Here is a 21574-nt window from a genome sequence, read left to right on the forward strand (position 1 = left end):
GGTTCCAGAGAGCGTGGGACTTTCAGTGTGCTATTAGAGTGGCAGCTGGTCCGAATGTTATGCTTGAGGCAACTCGGCAAAATGGACTAAGAGCAATAAAAATGTACAGACTCTAGTGATTCTACTTCTTGATTCTATCCTAAGGAAATAAATACTAAATATTGAAAAAGCATTGTAAGTAAATATAATAATCACTGTGGCTTTACTTAAAATAATATAGAATGGAAAAAAAATTAATATACTACAGGAAAAGGTTAAGAAAACTGTGATATAATCATGAACAGAAATTATTCAGTCACTGAAACAGATGGTCTATAAAAAACTATGTAAACAGGAGGAAATGCTTACAACAAATATTATAACATGGTAAAGGAAAACTGTATGAACACAATAATCACAAACTATAGAAAAAGAAGAGTAAAAATTTATAACACTGTTACAGCATTTATAGGGTGATGGCATTGGTGGATGCACTTTTCCTTTTCCTTATCTTCCAAATTGTCAGTAGCTGTTTTTTATTTTAATAATAAGGAATATATATTTATTTAAAAGAAAATAAACTAATTTATTACTTTAATATTAATCTATGTGTTCATGAAGTACAGCTTGAAAAATTTCAAAAAGAGCAGCAAGGAGGAAAAAATCCATGACAAAGTAATATATACAAATGCCTTTATTGTTTTTAAATATATATATCCTAATATACAACGTGAGTGGGCAGGGTGATCAAGTCCAGTACCGGAAGGGTTACAAAAGACGTAAGAGAAATGTTCATTCAGAAAACATGACAGGAGTAACATCTCTTCTTTAAAAATAAGCATATTCCATAAAAAAGCAGGGGTTGTATGTTTAAAGAGCCTGTCACAGCAATGAGGTATGATAGTGGACAAGAAGAACCTTGTAAGCTTCTCTGTGGCAGACCCTCACTGGAGTCTCATCCGTTTCTCAGGGGGAGCTTTTGTGCTCACTGTCTGTTGGACATTCTTTGTGGTCTCTTTCTCCTCCGATTTCCCAGCTTCTGGTGTAGGTTCTGCTTCTTTCTTTGTCTGATCCACTGGATGTTAAAAGCAGGATTTTTTTTTTGTAAGAGAATGAGGGTAGAGGAATGAGATAAAACTTAGATGACAGTTAATCTGAATGGTTCAGACTCTTTCAAATTCATTTTTAACTGCTTATTTTAACTTCTAAATTCAGCTGTTTCATTAGGTATACGTATTTAAGAACTCATTTATAAACATACGAAAACTGATAACCCAAGGAAATTTGTGATATTGGACAAAGACATACAGCACTTAAATAAGACATTATGTATAAACAAAACATAATTATTCTATCCCACACTGAGCTGTGAACTAAAAACCACCCTAAATCACCTTGGCTTCTCCAAGCCTCCTCAAAACCTACTGTTCCCACTCCAATTCAGCTTGTAAGTATCAACATCACTACCACAACAACACTACGTTTTGGCATTTTTGCAGATCTCAAAAGTTAGGACAAATTATACGTAGGAGTCCAAGATGACAAATGATCACAGATCATCTCAGAGTCCAGCCTGTTACTGAGTTAAACATGGTGTTGGTCTTATGTCAAGTTTAATAGAATATCAGATGAATTATACCTGGGACAGGCTTTTCTCCAGACTTTTGCTGTAATTAAAAACAAAGAAAGAAGAGTAAGATGAAGAAAATAGGGCAGGCAAGCACATTTTTATTTCTCAATTTAATAATTATTAAAATTATACATTCATTCAAATTACATTATAAATGACCTCATAAAGAGGAACCAGTATTCATGTACCCTAAAATCTATCATCTCCTACTTACTGGCTTAGGGTAGACACAATCTAAAACTAGAACAAAACAGTCAACCGCACAAAGCCCTTTACCTCCTCACTCAGTCCATAATAGTTTATAAAAAACAGTTAAACAGAATCCAATGGGAGGGAATAATGGAGCCTTTCCAGACTCCAGAAGCAAACGTGCTTAGAGGTCATGAGCTATAAGAAAGGAGAAAATGAATTTTTGATTAAATCAGTCTCTGACTTTTGCATAAAAAGTAAAGAAAGCTGTGTGTGTGTGTTCTCCTGTAAGCGTAAGGCTTCTGATGACTGTAGTACTGGAACTCGAACTGGGGAAAAGATGGGATACTGAGGATCAGCAACAAGGACAAGTCCTCTGCTCTGTATAGCAGTTCTTTTACTTGGCTGGGCCCAGCCATGTCCCTTTCCCATCACCCAAGTTCAATGTTCTCACAACCTACCCTCCTCACTCTTAGCTGATGACTCTGCTTCCAATATTCAAAATTTTAAAACAAAGGCCAGTGCCACCAACTTCCCTCCTATCTACTTTCAAATTTATTATACTTTTATATACTTCCCTGGCATCTCAGAAGAAGTAATCTCATTTCCAAGGTTAATGCCTTCACTTGTTTTCTGAATTTCTTTCTACATTTACACACACACCCTAAGCTCTCTTGCATATTCTCATAACTTAAGACTATAAAACTTTCTGACCTCACTTTCCAGATTCATGACGCCAGCTGCCTTCTGTGAGTCCTAGAAACCCTTACACTTAATATGACCTAAACTGAGCTCCATATTAATAGCCACTGTGCAGGAAAGGGGTAACATGAAGGCCTAAGGTTGCTATTCTTGGAAAGGTATGCTTACAAGGTCCCTGAGTGGCACAGATGGTCTGCACTCAGCTAGTAACCCAGAGATCACCTGTTCAAATCCACCCAGTGGCACTGTGGATGATCCATTCCTAGCAAGTGGCTTCCGTAAGGATTATAGCCAACCCGACTCCAGAACTTACAGAGTCTCTCCAAATGAATTCACAAGAAAACAAATAATGCCTCAACAAGAAAGGTATGCTTGCAATGTTGGCCCTTAGTTGGTACATAGGAACTTGTATTTCAGGAAGGTTCCCACCGTTCCCTAATGATAAGGGTCGCCTGCTGTGCCTGGACTGTTTGTACAATGAAATACCTGCTTTCCTTTGGGGAAAGTGAAATTTTGGTATGTGCTAGATAGAAAGTGCTGCTGACATGACAAAATAAAAAAAAAAAAACCTTGGGTGCCCAGTCACTAATGGACTTCTGATAGAAAGACCACACATTTAGTGCTACATCTTCATGCTTGGAAGGACTGCACTCTGCGTGACTCCTCTTAAGAGAGCACCAGGAAGCCTCACATGGATTCCTCCAGACTCTGCCTATGTCGTTTTCCCTTACAACTCAGCTGCTTATTCTTACTATAGCAATGTAATAAATCTTAGTCATGAGCACAACTCTATGTGGAGTCCTGTGAGTCCTTAAAGAAAATCTCCAAACATGAGGGTAGTCATGGGAACCCCTGACACAGCCACATGACATATTTTGTAAACACAGCAGGACTCAAACATTTCTGAAGTAGCCTGAGGGAACAAATAATTTTTCTTACTTTGAAATAGGACAGGAAATGTACGGAGTAACACTTAGAGGAAGGTGAGAAATTTGGGAGGGGAAATTCTTACACTGCTAGTACTGAACCATCTGGATTATATTACTTGACAAAGGAATAATGGTATTATCTATTCAATACACGCTCCCTAATCTTTAATTCTAGTGAAAGGAACACTGTCAGATAAACAGATAAGAATTTGGTTTTAGGTAGGAATAAAGAATGGGGGTGCCTTTCTGACCAAATTTACCCAGGTGGCACTGGAATAAAGTTAGCAAAGTACCTAGCTACTTCTGAAATTAACACTGAAAAGCTATTCAGCATAAAAGGTCCTAAAGGCCTAAACGCCCATCATGCTGATATTAATGTAACTTTAAAAGTGGTAAAAAGAATTACAATAGGGAAAAAGGAGCTGCCAAGAAGCAGGTAGGACTTCCCCAATGAATTCTTAGGCACCAAAAGCCCAAGTGTTAAGTACAAAGGATAAGCAAAAGTAAGTCCTGAGCTACATGTGGTTCGGGAGACATAATGGGCAAATAGTCTGCTTCAGTTAAGAGTGGTTCTGGGAGACTTCAAGTATACCAAGACTATTTCCTTCCCTAGGCCTGAAGATTAAGTTTTGGTAGGAGGAAAAAGGGATTATACCAGTTCTGGAGAAAGCCATTTTTCTCCTTGTGTTACACGGCTTTGGGTATACTCTTTTCTTGGGAGTTAGTTTGGCCCTTGTATGGTTAAAAGAAAATGAGTATGGGGAAAATAGCAACTTAAATGTGTAGCTAAATTTGGAAACTTTAACAATATCAATACTTAGTATAGTTTTAGGCCTGCAACTTCCAAATCATCTTTGCCAATCTCTCCACATCCAATCACTGAATTTAGGAGACCTTACCTCTCAAATATCTCTTGAATCTGCCTCTTTATCCTAAGGCCACAGAATTAATTTCAGCTTTCCAAAATCTAAGTTTTCTAACTCCGAAGTCCATATATCCTAAGCATCATCTACACTGCTACTGCTGGAAAGGTCATCTTCTTAAGGTACTAACCTGACTACATTACTCTCCTGAAACTGCTTAGAAACATCCAATGGGTCCCCACTGCCATCGGCAATAATTCTCAGTGATTAAGCATCTGGATGACGAGCTAGGGGATATTGCAGTATCCTCCCAGACTATGTATACGAAAAAGAACATACAAAAATTACCGCTGCTTCAGTATGTCTTTTAGGGATAACTGTTTTATTATTTCAAATAATTCTGAATGAAGCCGGAAGCTTCTGTTTATCAGGGTAATAATGGGTTGTGGGTTCTGAAAGGTGAAAAATAGCAGCCTATAGGATTATACTCAAAATCCTCTGCATAGCATGCAAAATCCTTCTCAATCTTACCTTAATTCATCTTTCCAATCTCATATCCCATTAATCCTCCCCTCCATAAACACATACTAAAACTGGTTTAGTCTGGTTTCTGAGCAAATGTTCACTCATGCTCTTTCATTTTCTGGTTTTACATAATCTATTCCTACTGGCTAGATCTGTTCTATTCCAACAGAAACAGAAATGTGAACTACAAATGCAAGTTACTTATATAATTTTAAATTTTCTAGTGGTCATTTAAGGAGCTGTGGTGGTGTAGTTGTTAAGGCATTTGACTGCTAATCAAAAGGTTAGTGGTTCAAGCCCACCAGCTGCTCCATGGAAGGAAGATGGGGCAGTCTGCTTCCATAAAGATTTACAGCCTTGGAAAGTCAATGGGGGTGCTATAAGTCAGAACTGACTCAACGGCAGTGAGTTTGCTTTGGTTTTAGAGTTGTTGTTGTTATGTGCCGTCGAGTCAGCCCCGACTCATAGCCGACCCCTCCTTGGGTTTTCGAGGCAGTATTACTACAGAAGTAGGATTGCCCAACCTTCCTTCCGAGGAGTGGCTGGTGGGTTTGAACCACCAGCCTTCTGGTTAGCAGTCAAGTGCTTTAGCCACTATGCTACCAGAGCTCCTGGTTTTAGAGTAGTCACTTAAAAAAAGAATGATGAGATTAATAATTGCATTATATTTTATTTAACCAAATATATATAAAATATCATTTCAACATATAATCAATGTTTTAAAAATTGTTCATGAGATATTTTACACTATTTTTTTTTTTTGGTACTCTCTGAAATCCAGTATGGATTTTACATTTGTATCACAACTCAACATGGACTAGGCATGTTTCAAACGTTCAACAATCATGTATGACTAGCAGTTACTATAATGGACAGCACAGGTTTTCCCCAGCCTACCTAGTATATCTATGTACTCAATGAATGTACAGTCAACCACACCTAATGTCTTACACTCTATAGTGGTTACTCATCATCCTGCACACGGCTATACTTCATTAATTTATTTATTCAACACACATCTTCAAGTACAATTCATGAGACTTCTCTAAACTGGCTCTCCTGTCCTAAATTCCAGTATGTGTCCTCTGTTCTTTTCACTACCATATGGCCATTCCAATTGTATGTATCTCTTACTAGTGAAGTCAGGGAAGGGGTAAGGAGACCTGTTCAGTAGGTATCTCAAGATACGCAAAATCCTCATTTTATCTAAAATCATGCTTAAAACCCCTTAAACAGGCTATTCGAAAAAAACAAACAAAAAAGTATATGTGATTCTGTGTGTACACACAATGTACAGGTCTCTAAGAACAGAAAACAGCCATAAGAGTAACATATTTCCATATTTCACCTCATACCTACTTGACTTCAAAAGTCCATTCAATAGAATGACACGTGGATACACTACTGTTGCTGGACACTGTCCTCAAAAGAACGCAGTGGAATTCACATAACTTAAACACCCATATAACTTACATTTATTTATTATTACTCTTAACTCCTTCATTTATCATACTATACCCTCTACCTTAAATGTTCTACTCTTTTTTGTTAAAAAAGCTTTAAATAGTCTTATTTCAGTAAGGTTGGGCAATCCTACTTCCGTAGTGATACTGCCTCGGAAACCCAAGGAGGGGTCGCTATGAGTCGGGGCCGACTCGACGGCACATAACAACAACATAACAACCTCAGCTAGAAGGTAGCAAGTAAAGTACAAAGAGCGTAAGTTTTATATTCTAGTTTGTCAGGCAAGGTTTTGAAAGATTCACCCAGTACCCACTGCCAGTGAGTCGAATGCGACTCGTATCGACCTCCACTGGGTTTCCAAGGCTCTAAATCTTTATGGAAGCAGATTCTTTCATCGTCCTTCCATGGAGCAGCTGCTGGGTTTGAACCACCTACCTTCTAGTTAGCAGCCCAATGCCTTTTAACCATAGTGTCACCAGAGCTCCTTTCTGAAGACTAGTATTATCTATATATAGTCCTCATAGGATTGTTTGTGAAGATTCGGCAAGTGTTAATTCCATTCCCTTCACACCTTTTCTCCTTGGCCTTTGATTCAGAGATCATTTTTTAACGAACGAGGGGAGTCAATGTTCAGGTCACACTTCAAACAGTTCTCAATTAAAAATGAATAAACATGCTCCCCAACAAATGTCAACCAGAAATTTAAGCATATACAATCTCATTACCTGCACAAACTTGGGTGGAAATTTTTGTCTAAGATCTAAGAGTAAGGCATCCACACGCTGTCTCTGGAAAATAGAGCTTGGCTCTTCTTTCCGTTTGGCTTTAGGTCTGACTTTATCTATTAAAACATGAGTTCCAAATCAAAACACTGCAGGGTTAGTTTAATATCGTATTTTTACAAATCTTTTATCTACCATTAACATATGCAGACCTAATTATTTTCAGTGGCTGCTATTCTCCCAAACAAGCTAAATACAGCACATATAAGAAACGTCTAACCCTCTGTGGTGGTTAAGCTTGTGTGTCAACTTGGCTGGGCCTGGGTGAGTGGCTGGGCAGCTGGTGGTAGTTATTCCCCATGATGAGACTGGTAATCAACTCCATGGTGGGACCTACCACAAGCAGCTGAGTAGCTGCTTTAGGGATGTGGGCTGCTTCCCATATATAATAAACAGCTTTGGGAATGGTCTCTAGCTTATGGCACGCTTGAACCCTGTATGTAGCTATGTCATTGTTCAGCAGCCTGCCATGCTCTGTCGACCTTGGGACTTTCAATGGACTTGAGTTAATGGCCTGCCATGTGGTTTGTTAACATCAGGACTGTGCCTTTTTACTTGTCAACCTTGGGCTTGTCAGCCTCAGCAGCTAGCAGCTGTCTGAGTGAAGAAATGCCTCTAGCTCCAGTGGGCCAGGAGCAGGAGGCAGAGCTGGACCCCAAGGTTGAGGGGCTTTCACTCAGCCCCTAGAACCTGGCACTTTTAACTCGGACTTAAAACCTCCAAACTCTAAGAGAATAAACTTCTGTTTGTTAAGGCCATCCCATTTGTGGTATATTCTTGTCAGAGCAGCACTAGGTAACCAGAACACTCTCCCTCTTAAAATTAATATTCTAATATTTAATTTACTGACATATATGTCTTTTAAAGACATTTTACTTACAGTATGCAAGCACAGATAGACAGAGTTTTAAGGCTGGGGTTTCTCATAATTACCTAAAAATCACAATTCAGATTATTGGTTTGAAATTCACTTTTGTATAATTTGTGTTAAATGGTATTTTCAAAAAAAATCTAGAAAAATGGAAAATGCAATCTCTGCAAACTCAAGTTACCATACTCAAGTGTACATACTTTTCAATCTCCTCGTATGCACGAGAAAGCTGCACAATGAACAAGGATCACCAAAGAATTGATGCCTCTGAACTGAAATACTGAGCATACATGGACTGCCAGAAAAACAAATCTGTCTTGAAAGAACTAAGGCCATAAAACCCCTCAGATGTGAGGATGACAAGACTTTGTCTCATGTACTTTGGATATCAGGAGAGACCAGTCCCTGGAAAAAGAACAGTTTGCTGGATAAAGTAGAGGGTCAGTGAAAAAGAGGAAGACCCTAAATGAGATAGTGTTCTGGTTACCTAGTGCCGCTCTGACAAGAATATACCACAAATGGGATGGTCTAAACAAACAGCTTATTCTCATAGAGTTTGGAGGCTTTAAGTCCAAGTTCAAAGTGCCAGGCTCTAGGGGCTGAGTGAAAGCCCCTCAACCTTGGGGTCCAGCTCTGCCTCCTTCTCCTGGCCCACTGAAGATAGAGGCGTTTCTTCACTCAGACAGCTGCTAGCTGCTGAGGCTGACAAGCCCAAGGTTGACAAGTAAAAAGGCACAGTCCCGATGTGACCAAACCACATGGCAGGCCATTAATTCAAGTCCGTTGAAAGTTCCAAGGTCAGCAGAGCATGGCAGGCTGCTGAACAATGGCACAGCTACATGCAGGGTCCAAGCGTGCCATAAGCTAGAGACTATCCCCAAGGCTTCTCCTTATATACTATACATTGTCTGTGAGTTCTTTATGGCCACCATAACAGATTATCAAACCCAGCAGAGAAGTAGTGAGTGAACCCAGCAGAGAAGTAGTGAGTGAAGTGGGAGGGAAGGCTGGTATCAGAATTAGTAAAAAGATTGGAGGGTAGTGGTATGTCTGGCCTCATAAGAATAATAAGCCTGGGACTATTGATGGTGACTCTGCTTCTCCCTTGTGAAACTGGAGGAGGTCAGAAGATGCCATGCTTTTTTTTATCACGAGACAGTTCTACGCTATCCTGTAGAGTCACTGTGAGTCAGACTTGCTAGCAGTGGGTTTGGTCTTTTTAGTTTTAGGTATCTCACCTACCTTGCTCTTCATGATCTTTGAAATGCCACCAATACCCTTTGGAGGGATGGTATCGACAGTATGACATAGCTTCATCAAAAGCTGACTGAATGCCATGTACTGCAGTAAGCTTGTAAAAAGAAAACAAATCCTTAATTTCTCATTAGGTTAACCAAAATTTCCACAGTATATACCCTCAAAATAGTACATATGCATAGACAATAATTTCCTGTTTTTTAGAACTAAACTGCTACCTACCTGGAATTGTGGTATATACCTTTATCATTGAACTGGCCCACAATAAACAGTGTCCAACACATTCAGTCAACACTTTATAGCAACTTACACAAAAAAGAGGAGTTATTGTTTGCTTCTTGGAATAAGGTAGCTCAATGATAAGTTTTCTTAATGGGAAGACACTTACCACTCTGGAATTTATAACTGATCCCAAGTCTGGTGCCTGATAAATCACTCCAGCAATGATATAGTAATCAGCAAGTGGGATAACTAGAACAGTGGGGAAAAATGTTTATCAATAAAGCTGTGGACACAAAATGCTAAAAAGACTTAACTAAAATTTGACATTCTTGCATAATAAACCTTAGAGAAGGGTTTGGTAATGCTTGTTTTTGTAAATAGTTTTATTGGAACACAGCCACACCCATTCATTTACTATTATCTATGGTTGTTTTGGTGCTAGTTCAGTAGTTGACTCACAAAATCTAAAAAATAGTTACCCTCTTGTCCTTCACAGGAAAAGTGAGCCAACTCCTGCTCAAGTGTAGCACTTCTCAAACTTCAAGATACATTTGAATCATTCGAAGACCTTGTTAAAATTAGATTCTTATTCAGTAGGGATTGTGCATTTCTGACAAATTCACAAGTGATACTAGTGCTGCTAGCCAACCACACTCTTCAGAGCAAGACCTTAGAGCACTTTGTTAGTATCACCCTTAGAGAATTTCTCTTCATTCTACACATGTGAGAACTTACCTGTACCAAAACCTGCCCTTCGCCTTGAATTATAAATTTCTTAAAGAGCAGACTCTATTTAGCTATTTGCCACAATGATTATGTATATATGAAATTGTACAAAAATCTACAAAGAATGGAATACTAAGTATTACACTAGTCAATAATAGTAGGAACAAAAAACGGTTATAAAGTTGTCAATTTAGATGACAATGTCCTTTTTAATTCTATGCCAGTAAAGCAACTTTGCTTTAACAAACAAGTGTATGGATAAAGAAGGACTTTACTCATATAAATGCATTTTAAAAAGTCCAAAGACTGCATTCAGACACTGTTATAAAACACTCCTATCACAATAAAAAATTAAAAAAAGAGATTTATCCTAAAGTACAATGCTGTCAGTGATAGGATAATGTCCATAGGCCTACAAGGAAGACCAGTTAATACTACTATTATTCAAATTTACACACCAACCACAAAAGCCAAAGACAAGGAAATCGAAGATTTTTACCACTTCTGGAGTGTGAAATTGACCAAACATGTAATCAAGATGTGTTAATTATCACTAGTGATTAGAATGCAAAAGTTGTAAACAAACAAGAATCACCAATAGTTGGAAAATATGGTCTCGGTGATAGAAATAATGCTGGAGATTGCATGATAGAATTTTGCAAGACCAATGACTTATTCACTGCAAATACCTTTTTTCAACATCATAAACAGCAATTATACATGTAGACTTCACCAGATGGAGTACACAGGAATCAGACTGACTATATCTATGGAAAGAGGTAATAGAGAAGCTATCTTCAGCCATAGCAAGACCAGGAGCTGACTGTGGAACAGACCATCAACTGCTCATATGCAAGTTCAAGTTGAAGCCGAAGACAATTAAAACAAGTCCAAGAGAGCCAAAATATGACCTTGATTATATCCCTCTTGAATTTAGACCACACCTAAAGAACAGATTTGATGCACTGAACACCAATGGCCAAAAACCAGAGGAACTATGGGATACATCAAGAACATCATCCATGAAGAAAGCAAAAGGCCGTTAAAAAAACAGGAAAGGAAGAAAAGACCAAAATGGATGTCAAAAGAGACTCTGAAACTTGCCCTTCAACAGACAGTAGCTAAAGCAAATGGAAGAAATGACAAGATGAAAGACCTGAACAGGAGATTTCAAAGAGCAGCTCAAAAAGACAAAGCCAATTATAATGAAATGTGCAAAGACCTGGAGTTAGATAACCAAAAGCAAAGAACACGCTTGGCATTTCTCAAGCTGAAAGAACTGAAGAAAAAATTCAAGCCTCAAGTTGGAATATTGAAAGATTCTATGGGAAGAATATTGACTGATGCAGGAAACATCAAAAGAAGATGGAAGGAATACACAGCGTCACTATACCAAAAAGAATTGGTCAGTGTTCATCCATTTCAGGAGGTGGTATATGATCAAGAACCCATGACACTGAAGGAAGAGGTTGAAGCTGCACTGAAGGAACTGGCAAAGAACAAGGCTCCAGAAATTGATGGAATACCCATTGAGATGTTTCAACAAACAGATGCCCACTAGAGGCACTCACTTGTCTATACTAAGAAATATGGAAGACAGCTACCTGGCCAACTGACTGGAAGAGATCCATATTTTTACCCATTTCAAAGAAAGGTGATCCCACAGAATGTGGAAATTATCAAACAATATCATTAATATTACATCCAAATAAAATCTTGCTGAAGATAATTCAAAAATGGTGGCAGCAGTATACTGACACAGAACTTCCAGAAATGCAAGCTGGATTCAGAAGATGACATGGAATAAGGAATATCATTACTGATGTCTGACAGATCTTGGCTCAAAGCAAAAAATACTAGGAAAGATGTTTACTTGTGTTTTACTGAGTATGCAAAAGCATTCGACTGTATGGATCATAACAAATTATGGATAACAATGAGAAGAATGGGAATTCCAGTATGCTCATGAGGAACTTGCACATAGACCAGGAGGCTGTCGTTCAAATAGAACAAGGGGATACTGCATGGACTGGAGTGTGTCAGGCTTGTATCCTTTCACCATACTTACTCAATTTGTATGCTGAGCAAATAATCTGAGAAGCTGGACTATATGAAGAAGAACGTGGCTTCAAAATTGGAGGTGTGCCTGACTCAAGCCATGGTATTTTCAATTGCATATATGCATGTGAGAGCTGGACAGTGAATGAGGAAGATTGAAAAGAGTTGATGCTTTTGAGTTGTGGTGTTGGCAAAGAATGCTGGAAGTATCATGGACTGCCAAAAGAATTAACAAATCTGTCCTAGAAGAAGTACAGTCAAATGCTCCTTGAAAGTGAGAATGGGTAGGCCAAACTTCATCTGACCCCACTTTGGTTATGCTGTCAGAAGGGACCATTCCATGGAAACATGCTTGGTAAAGTGCAGGGTCAATGAAAAAGGGGAAGGCCCTCCACGAGATGGATCGATACAGTGGCTGCAATGATGGACTTGGGTATAGCAAGGACTGTGAGGCTCACACAGGACCAGGCAGTGTTTCATTCTGCTGTACATAGGGTCACTATAAGTTGGAGCTGACCTGACAGCACCTAACAACAACAACGTTTTAATTCTTTGTAGGGTGGTTTTATTTATGTATTTGCTTATTTTCTGTCACAGAATGTAAGCTCCGTATGAACAGTGGCATAATCTACACTCTTCATTGCTTTGTCCTCCATACAGAGAAAGTACTCAGTAAGCATTTGAAAAATATTTGCAGAATGGATATGATAAAGCCATTAAAAATAATTTTAAGAGATGTTTAATGATAAGGGAACATACTTGTAAAGTAATATTAAAATAAAAAGTTGGCTCTTAATCCACACAAAAGTATATACACAAACAAATGAAAAAAGTTTCTTAGTGAAATGTCAATAGTGGTCATCTCTAATTTTATTATCCTATTAATGGGAAGGAACAATTAAGAGGTAAATTAGATGCACTGGTATTTCATATAAATTGGGAATGATTAATATTTTTTATTTTATAAACTCTACAATAAGGATTCGTTCCTTTGGTAACAAGAAAATATAGTTACTTATCACAAATACGGAAGGAATAAAAACAAAAAACCAAACTCACTGCCATCAAGTGGGATCCGACTCATAGCGACCCCTCCCTGAATTTCCAAGGCAGTACCTCTACGGAAATAGGAAGTCCGGTCTTCCTTCCCAGGAGTGGCTGGTGGGTTTGAACCTCCAGCTTTCTGGTTAGCAGTCAAATGTCTTAGGTGCTACACTACCAGAGCGCCTATGGAAGGAACAGCTTTCCTAAATTAATCAGTCTATTTGGAGGTGACTAGTAATGACTCAGGGAGCTCTGGTAGCATAGTGGCTAAGGCACTTGACTGCTAACCAGCAGGCTGGCGGTTCAAACCCAGCAGCCACTGGAAGGAAGGTTGGGCAATCCTACTTCCGTAGTGATACTGCCTCGGAAACCCAAGGAGGGGTCGCTACGAGTCAGGGCTGACTCGACGGCACATAACAACAACAGTAATGACTCAAAGAAATTATTTTAAAATAACTCATCTACAGGGTTCTGGGTAGTTACACTTTACTGTTAAACCACAAAGGGTCTATAGGAAAGATAACTTTTTAAGTTGGCAGAAAGCAGTCTAAGAGTAAAATGAGTGTGGAAAACACCAAGGAAGGGTGGGAGAAGGGAACAATTTAGAGAGATTAATCCACAAAAGCCTAAGAAAGTCAAGGGCATTTGAGAACCATTTATAGATTTGGAATTTAGCTTAATTTAGAGAACTGAAGCAATAGAGTTCAATGGTTAGGACCATGAATTTTAAAATAAAATCTGATTAGACCCTTAAGGAATTCTGGTGGTATAGTGGTTACGGCATTATTTGGCTGCTAATCAAAAGGTCGGTAGTTCAAACCTACTAGCTGTTCCATGGAAGGAAGATGAGGCAGTCTGCTTCCATAAAGATTTACACCCTTGGAAACACAATAAGGATCTTTAGATGAGTTGGAATTGACTTGATGGCAGGGAGTTTGGTTTTGGTTTTCAGAGACTTAGTTCTCTATTTCCCTAGCTGAGGACTATCTGGGCCTCAATCTCTTCTGTAAAATAGAAATAACACCAATTTCATAGGTAAGTAGTGAAAATGAAATGAAATGAAATGAATATGCTTACTATAAGTACATTAAAAACCCACTGCCATCAAGTTGAAGGAGCTCTGGTGTATAGTGGTTAAAGCATTCAGCTGCTAACCAAAAGGTCGGCAGTTCAAACCCATCAGCCACTCTATGGAAGGAAGATGTGGCAGTCTGCTTCTGCAAAGATTTACAGCCTAAGAAACCCTCTGAGCAGTTCTACTATGTCACTATGAATTGCTAGGAGGGTCACTATGAGTCAGAGTTGACTTGATGGCACTGGATTTGGTTTTTTGGGGCTGTGAGTCAATTCTAATCCAAAGCAACCCTTTAGGACAGAATAGCAGACTTTATGGAAGCTGACTGCCACATCTTTCTCCCACAGAATGGCTGATGGGTTTGAACTGCTGGCTTTTTGGTTAGCAGTTGAACACTGAACCACTGTATCACCAGGGCTCCTTATAAACACGTGAGGCATTTAGTATTAGTAACTATTTTATAATAATTACATATCAATTATGGAATGTTAGGGCATTTTTTTTTTTAGATCATCAAGCCCATCTCCTTACACAAAGAAATACTCTCTACTCCATCTCTTACAGAGAGTTACCTGTCTACAGGTTTGCTTCCAGAATTGGAAACTCACTTTTAAAAGCAGCCACAGGATGCATACTGTTGAAAAGCTCTAATTATTACAAGTGCTTCCTTAGATTAAGTCTAAATCTACACTCTAACTTCCATCTGCTGGTCCTGGATCTGTTACTCTACCATAAAGTCTTTCACCAATCACCTCTGACATACTGCATCTGAAAGTACATGCTTCTGCAAGCTAACATCCCCAAACCCTCAATAACTTTCCATGAAGATTCCACACCTCTCACCCATCATGACTGCTCCCCTCCGTACATTCTAGTTTATCAGTGTCCCTCCTCAAGTATGGAACCAGAACCTGACATAATACCCCAGGGCCAATCATACGATAATCATTCTGCCTAACCATCTGAACTGTGTTGTGCAATACAGGAGCAACTAGCCACCTGTGGTTACTGATCATTTGAAATCTGGTTAGATTGAATCAAGGTGTGCTGTAAATATAACAAACACACCAGCTTTCAAAACAAGAAGGCAAAATATTTCATTAATACTTTTATATTAGAAAAAATAAAGTATCAATGCAAATCTCCTTTCTTTTCACTTTTTAAAATGAGACTGCTAAAAAATTTAAATTTACATATACCACATTATATTTCTATTGGCCAATGTTAATATGGGGAGCTCTGATGGCAGAGTGCCTAAGGCACTTGACCGCTAACCAGAAGCCTGGCGGTTCAAACTCCCCAGCCACTTCTCGGAAGGAACACTGGGCAATCTACTTCTGTAGAGGTATTGCCTCGGAAATCCAAGGAGGGGTTGCTATGAGTCAAATTGATTCGATGGCAGTAAGTTTGTAATGCTAATATGGATGGTGAGAACAGCAGTCATATCTTTTACTTGTTTTACTGTGCATTTTTTTCTATAACAGTACTGGACATAAACTATCTCATTTACATTTAGCTTCAGTCACTTTTTTCTTCTGAAGTTATTTTATTAGCAGCTATTTAAAAAGACTGTGGCTAAAGATTGTTGTTGTTGTTGTTGTTGTTGTGTGACATCGAGTCAGACCCAACTCATAGCGACCCCTCCTTGGGTTTCCCAGGCAGTATCACTATGGAAGTAGATTGCCCCATCTTCCTTCCGAGGTGGTTAAAGATAATGATTAATAAATGCAGTTGCAGAAGATGCAGAGCAGTCTTCAGAAAAATGCTGACATGGTATCAGAGATAGAATAAGGCTATGCTTATTTAAATACAAGAAAATTCTAAGAATTACTCTATTTGTGTTATTTTAAAATATACATTAATTAATAAGTTTTTTAAAGAGCTGTATCAGGTTTACAAAAAGTTAAGCACAGGTCACAATGCATTTTGAAAAGAAACTGTGGATTAGATGAAAATGTTTCTACAGTCTGTGAGTATGCCAAAAGATGACTAAACACCTACTAAGTAAGTTTAGTTCTAGCTAACCTTAGAAAAACAAAAAAGCAGAGTATAATTTTGTATTTTAAAGCATCCATTTGAACCAAGCTTTCTACTTCCTTATATGAAGAATATATATTCTTGTTGGCCGTTTTAATGATTGGTTCTAATGATAAGAGTATCTGTGCCTTGAAAGTCAAAAGAGTTTTGCCACAAGAGGAGATCAATCTTCCTACTTCCCTGTTTCCCTTCTTTTAACTTAATTGAGGACACACATAGTGGCTATAGTTTTGGGAAACTAAAAATATATTACAGAGAACATTCATACATATTTAGCAACAAACCTGTGCAAGGCTAGCCCTTGACCGTGAATGGGAATTGGTTTTTGATTTTTTTTATATATGTGTCTATTCATTTTATATTTCACTGTTAGCTCTGCTAAACTCTGGAGCCAGGCTAGGTCAGTAGGGCTGTGTAATGCTTCTAGCCTATCTCATTCCTGGAGTGTATTACTTAACATCTCCAGAAAGATAGGCTTATAGGCCCACAGAAAGGGTCAATTTCTAGGAGGAATGAAGAGATTTGAGGCCCAGGATGAAGATACCTGATCAGTGAACTTGTCTGTGCCTCAGTTCTGTTCTTAAGGAGTAAGACAGTTGCTAGTGAGGCCGATGCCACCTTGTGTAACTTGTACACTTTGAATCCTCTCATCATGGAGAGATCTTGTTCCTGGTCTTGCCTTTATTTTATGGTTCTTTTTTGTCTGGGACTCTAGGGCTTTGATTTTGAAACTAAATTTGGATTCTTGACTCTAGAACCACATTGTCTTTAGCAAATCATTCTCTAGAATCAATACAAGACAAGGGTTGCTCTAGATGTCTTGATGAGAATATCTAATTGGAACGAGGTATCTGGCTTCTCTACCTTGAATCTTCACTTCAGTGTGATATTGATTATGCTCTTAGCTTGATTTTAAGGCCTCTTCAAGTTCTAGACTTGTCTCAAATAGGTGTCCAGCTCTTTGATTTAAAACCAAATGTGGATTTTATACTCATCCTTGTTGACTTCTAAAGCAAATTTTTATTTGGTAACATGACTCAGGTAAGGCTTTTGGTTAAATAGGGAGGCAGCATGTCTGGCCTCGCAGGAATAGGTCTTGGGTTACTGATGGTGATTCTGTCTTCCTCTTGTGGGGTTAGAGGAGGTGAGGAGGTCAGAAGATGCAGCCACCTTGCCCCTTTGACAGAGGGTATGCTTAGTGAGGTCCCTCATGGGTGAGACAGCGTAAGAACTCCTACAGACCACCCCCCCGGATGTCTTTTTCCTTGTCAATTTGCCTGTGTATTCCTACTGTGTTGCCATAACAAATATCAGTGCAACTATATGCACAGTCCAGTGAATCATTCCAGTAAAGCACCCAACATGCACATACGGCTTTGGGGATGCCCCAAACAGAACCCAACAAAAAATAAGAACATATGGGTCAGAAAGTAAATAAACTGTGGTATTTTAAGAAGAAAATAATGCCTGAAGTTTACACATTTTACCTTGTGTAGGAGACTGCCGCTGTTGTTTCCGAATAATAAAAAGGATGGGCTCTTGAGCGTGTAAAAGGATGTATTCCACTCCAACCATTTGACTGAAAACACAAACACAGATACCCAGAGATCTGTAAATGCTCTGTAACAATTCTACAGAACATTCACATTATTATATGGAAGTGTAGCAACACTGTAAACAGGCTTAAAACTGCTTATGTTTGCTATCAGTGGCACAGTGGTTAAATGGTTGTCTGCTAACAGAAGAGTCTACAGTTCAAATCCAGGAGCTGTTCCATGGAAGAAAGATGTGGCAGTCTGCTTCCATAAAGATTTCAGCCTTAGAAACTTTGCGGGGCAGTTCTCCTCTGTCCTAAAGGGTTGCTATACATCAGAATTGACCTCATGGCAATGGTTTTGTTTTTGTTTAATGTTTCCTGTTAAAAACTGACTACTCATTTAAACTGACTATTTTCCTAAGTAGGCAGTATACACATAAAGGAAGATTTGGTTCTTAAAACAACAAAATTTCTCCACAAAAAAATTCCATCACCACCCACTCAAATCTGAGTATTTTCAGTCATGAAAGTATACTGAAGAGTGTCTGTTGCAAAAAAAGCAGCCAAAACACCGTGATGCATCTTGACCACGAAGATCTATAAATATATATAAACTATATAAGTATGAATGGAGATTCAAATATAAATTTTAACCCACTAGAAAACATCAAAACCTTACCCTTGCCCCACCCAAAAGTAGTTTTATCCAACATGTTTAAAAGCAATAATAAGTTGTCTTAATAGCTGTAAAGTATTTGTTTCATAAGTCATTTAAAACACCATAGATACTTAACTTCTTGAACCTCCCTGATATTTAGCTGATAGAAACTTTTACAGTAGTAAAAAATCTTAATTTAGCATCCTAAGTCTGAAGATTCTTGCTTTGCACTGTTTGCCTAAAATTTAATTTTCTTTATTCAAACAATAAGCTGCTATAAACTAGACTATAGTAAAAACCAAACCAAACCACACCCACTGCCATCAAGTCGATTCTAACTCATAGTGACCCCGTAGGGTTTCCAAGGCTGTAAATCTCTGTGGAAGCAGACTGTCTTGTCTTTCTCCTGCAGAGCAGCTACTGAGTTCAAACTGCTGACCTTCTGGTTAGCAAATGAATGCCTCAGCCATGGCATCATGAGAGCTCCTTCAGAGTATATTAAAAGACATTAAACTAGATGTAGAAGCAACAATAAAAGCACAGTTATATCAACTAGTCCACAGGACTAATGGAGTACGTGAACCCTAGCCTCCATGATGGAGACCAGAGGAACTAGATATGCCTAGAAACCACTGCTGCCCACTCTGAAAGGAATCACAGTAAGAAGTCCCAGACAGAGTGGGCGAAAATGTGGAACAAAACTCAAAATCATAAAAAAGACTAGGCTTACTGGTCTGATGAAGGCTCGTGGAACCCCTGAGATTATGTCCCTTAGATACCCTTTAAGCTAAGAACTGAGCTTAACCCCTGTGACTCAACTGGCAGCCAAGAGACAGACCTATAGGGTAAACAGTAATATCAGGAGATTATGCACTCATTACAACAATCAAACATATGAGATCAAGAGGACAGCATTTGCCCAGGAAGAGCTAAGAAGATAGGACAGATGAGAAGAAGGAATGAAGGGAAGAGGTAGGCATAGGGAGGAGGTGAGAAGAATGTTGTTACAGCGTGGGGATAGCAGTAAATGTCACAAAATAGAATGTGTGTGGATTGTTGAATGGAAAACCAATTTGCTCGGTGTACTTTCACCCAAACCACAATTTAAAAAAAAAAGTATAGTTTTCTGGCTGAGATTAACAATTATACTGCCAAAATCACTCATCAGATACACATTTTTACTTCATGGTTATATTCAATCAGACAGTAATACATGAAGTTATATAGAAAAAGACTCAAAGTTGCAAGTGACTACTAATAACTCTCATGTCATCTTTGTATAAATCCAAACAAAACTTCAGGTATTCTTCCAAAAGCTCTATTCTGTATTTCATGATCAACAAATTGAATTGCTTATTGTAAAATGCTAATTGGCAAGGATGCTACCTTCTTAAATCAACTTACTTTAAGTGTTCTAAGGTTAGTCTCTGCATTTTGACCACTTCATTGTTACATGTCCTGTCGTAAAAAGGGTTACTTCTCTCTGAGAAGTAATCCAGGACACTACCGCTGTTCAAAATGGGGATCCAGGTACTGTCAACCCAAGAGATTCCCAGCAGATTATCTAGGAGAAAAACAAAATGACAAAGGATAAGAAAAGAGAAAGAATCCAACCTAACAAACATTTATTATGTATCTAATATAGAAGGCACTATGAATATCAGGATAAAGTGGACCCTAACCCATATATCTCACAGTCTAATAGAACAGACATGTACACAAGAAAGCAATGATAGCACAGTATGATAAATGTTGTAATAAATGTAGGGTAAATGTTTTACAAGAATATAGAGAAAGGAGCAGAATATACCAGTCCATGGTATATACAATATTCCTACCTAGAGAATAAACTGATTTTTCAGAGCATGAGGAGGTGGGTTTTAGAGCTGTGTGTTAAAGATTAGAGTTTCATCATTGAGAAAAGAAGGGCAAAGTGATTCCAAACATATGCAGAGATATGCTTGGCATACAAAACTATACTGTAGGTCTATAGAATAATTTGACATAGTTAAAGACATGATAGGACCTGAAATCTAAAAAGATCTCTAGAAAAATTGGAAATCCCTAGTTTTTATATGTTGGCAACTAATTCCAAAATTTTCAAACCGAATGTATGCCAAAGAAAATATATCCAGAGTCACCAGTTTGAGACCTCTTGACTAGGGTCAGAGAAATAAGTTATAAAGCTGATATATTAAAGATAAGCAAGGGCGGTGATGTAAAAGTTAGGGGGCAAATGGGAAGCAAAAGTCCCTTAATTACAGCCATACTGTTTCATATTGTATAGCATAATTAAATCTCAAACTTTTCAAATGCAAAAAGAAAAATAATTCATGGTAATAGAGCTGAATACCTTCAATTAGCTAATTTTTACTGACTGTTGACTGTGATGATGTTTCATACCACTGACCAGACTAAAACCCACTAGGTGTACATCAAGAAGACCAAAATCCCTATACAATGCTAGTTGTGGGAAGAAGAAATGAAAAGTTCAACATCTCCTATATCTGAATTGTTTTTGACATCTTTGAAGAAGTCAGGCAAGGTGACAGGCAGTTCTGAGCAAAGTGAATCAAGTAAGAAAAAGTAATATGTTAAGCTAAAAGGTACTTTGTATATTATAAAATAAAGGAGAAAGTAAACATATGAAGTATATCAATGACCAAATAATCAGTATTGAGCATTAAGATGGTCATCATAAATGGATCATGCCATAACCAAATATACAACAGGCTAGGAATTAACATTTTCAGAAAAAGAAAATGAAAAACAATTAAGAATAATCATTCTCGAGAGCTACATGGGAGGTACAGACAACAAATACAAACCCTTTTGCACATACAGTACTGCATTATCAGTGAAGGCAAACATGGGTATATGGATGGATAGATGGGTAGACAGGCTAAACAATTAGGTATGTCTATGAAATGGGGAGTATATCCAAGAACATATATAGGGTTGGCAGACAATGGTCCTATAAGTTTATGTGAACGATCAGAATTCCCAGGTGTATAGTAGAGCTGACA

At 38.2% G+C, this 21574-nt stretch overlaps 1 protein-coding gene across 1 annotated transcript in view; it reads right to left on the reverse strand.

Moving 5' to 3' along the window:
* Positions 1 to 923: 923 nt before the first annotated feature.
* MED6 (mediator complex subunit 6) overlaps positions 924 to 21574 on the reverse strand; it is a 39138-nt gene continuing 18487 nt past the window's right edge. The window contains exons 2-8 of the mRNA XM_007942337.2: positions 19953 to 20112; positions 17841 to 17932; positions 9580 to 9662; positions 9177 to 9285; positions 7007 to 7122; positions 1619 to 1646; positions 924 to 1054 (exon numbers count right to left, since the gene is read on the reverse strand). Of these exons, the coding sequence (XP_007940528.1) occupies positions 924 to 1054; positions 1619 to 1646; positions 7007 to 7122; positions 9177 to 9285; positions 9580 to 9662; positions 17841 to 17932; positions 19953 to 20112 (719 nt within the window). The remainder of the gene's footprint in view (positions 1055 to 1618; positions 1647 to 7006; positions 7123 to 9176; positions 9286 to 9579; positions 9663 to 17840; positions 17933 to 19952; positions 20113 to 21574) is intronic.

Source organism: Orycteropus afer, unplaced genomic scaffold (assembly GCF_000298275.1).
Source record: "Orycteropus afer afer isolate SDZICR_OR568_19922 unplaced genomic scaffold, OryAfe1.0 scaffold00088, whole genome shotgun sequence".
NCBI lineage: Eukaryota > Metazoa > Chordata > Mammalia > Tubulidentata > Orycteropodidae > Orycteropus > Orycteropus afer.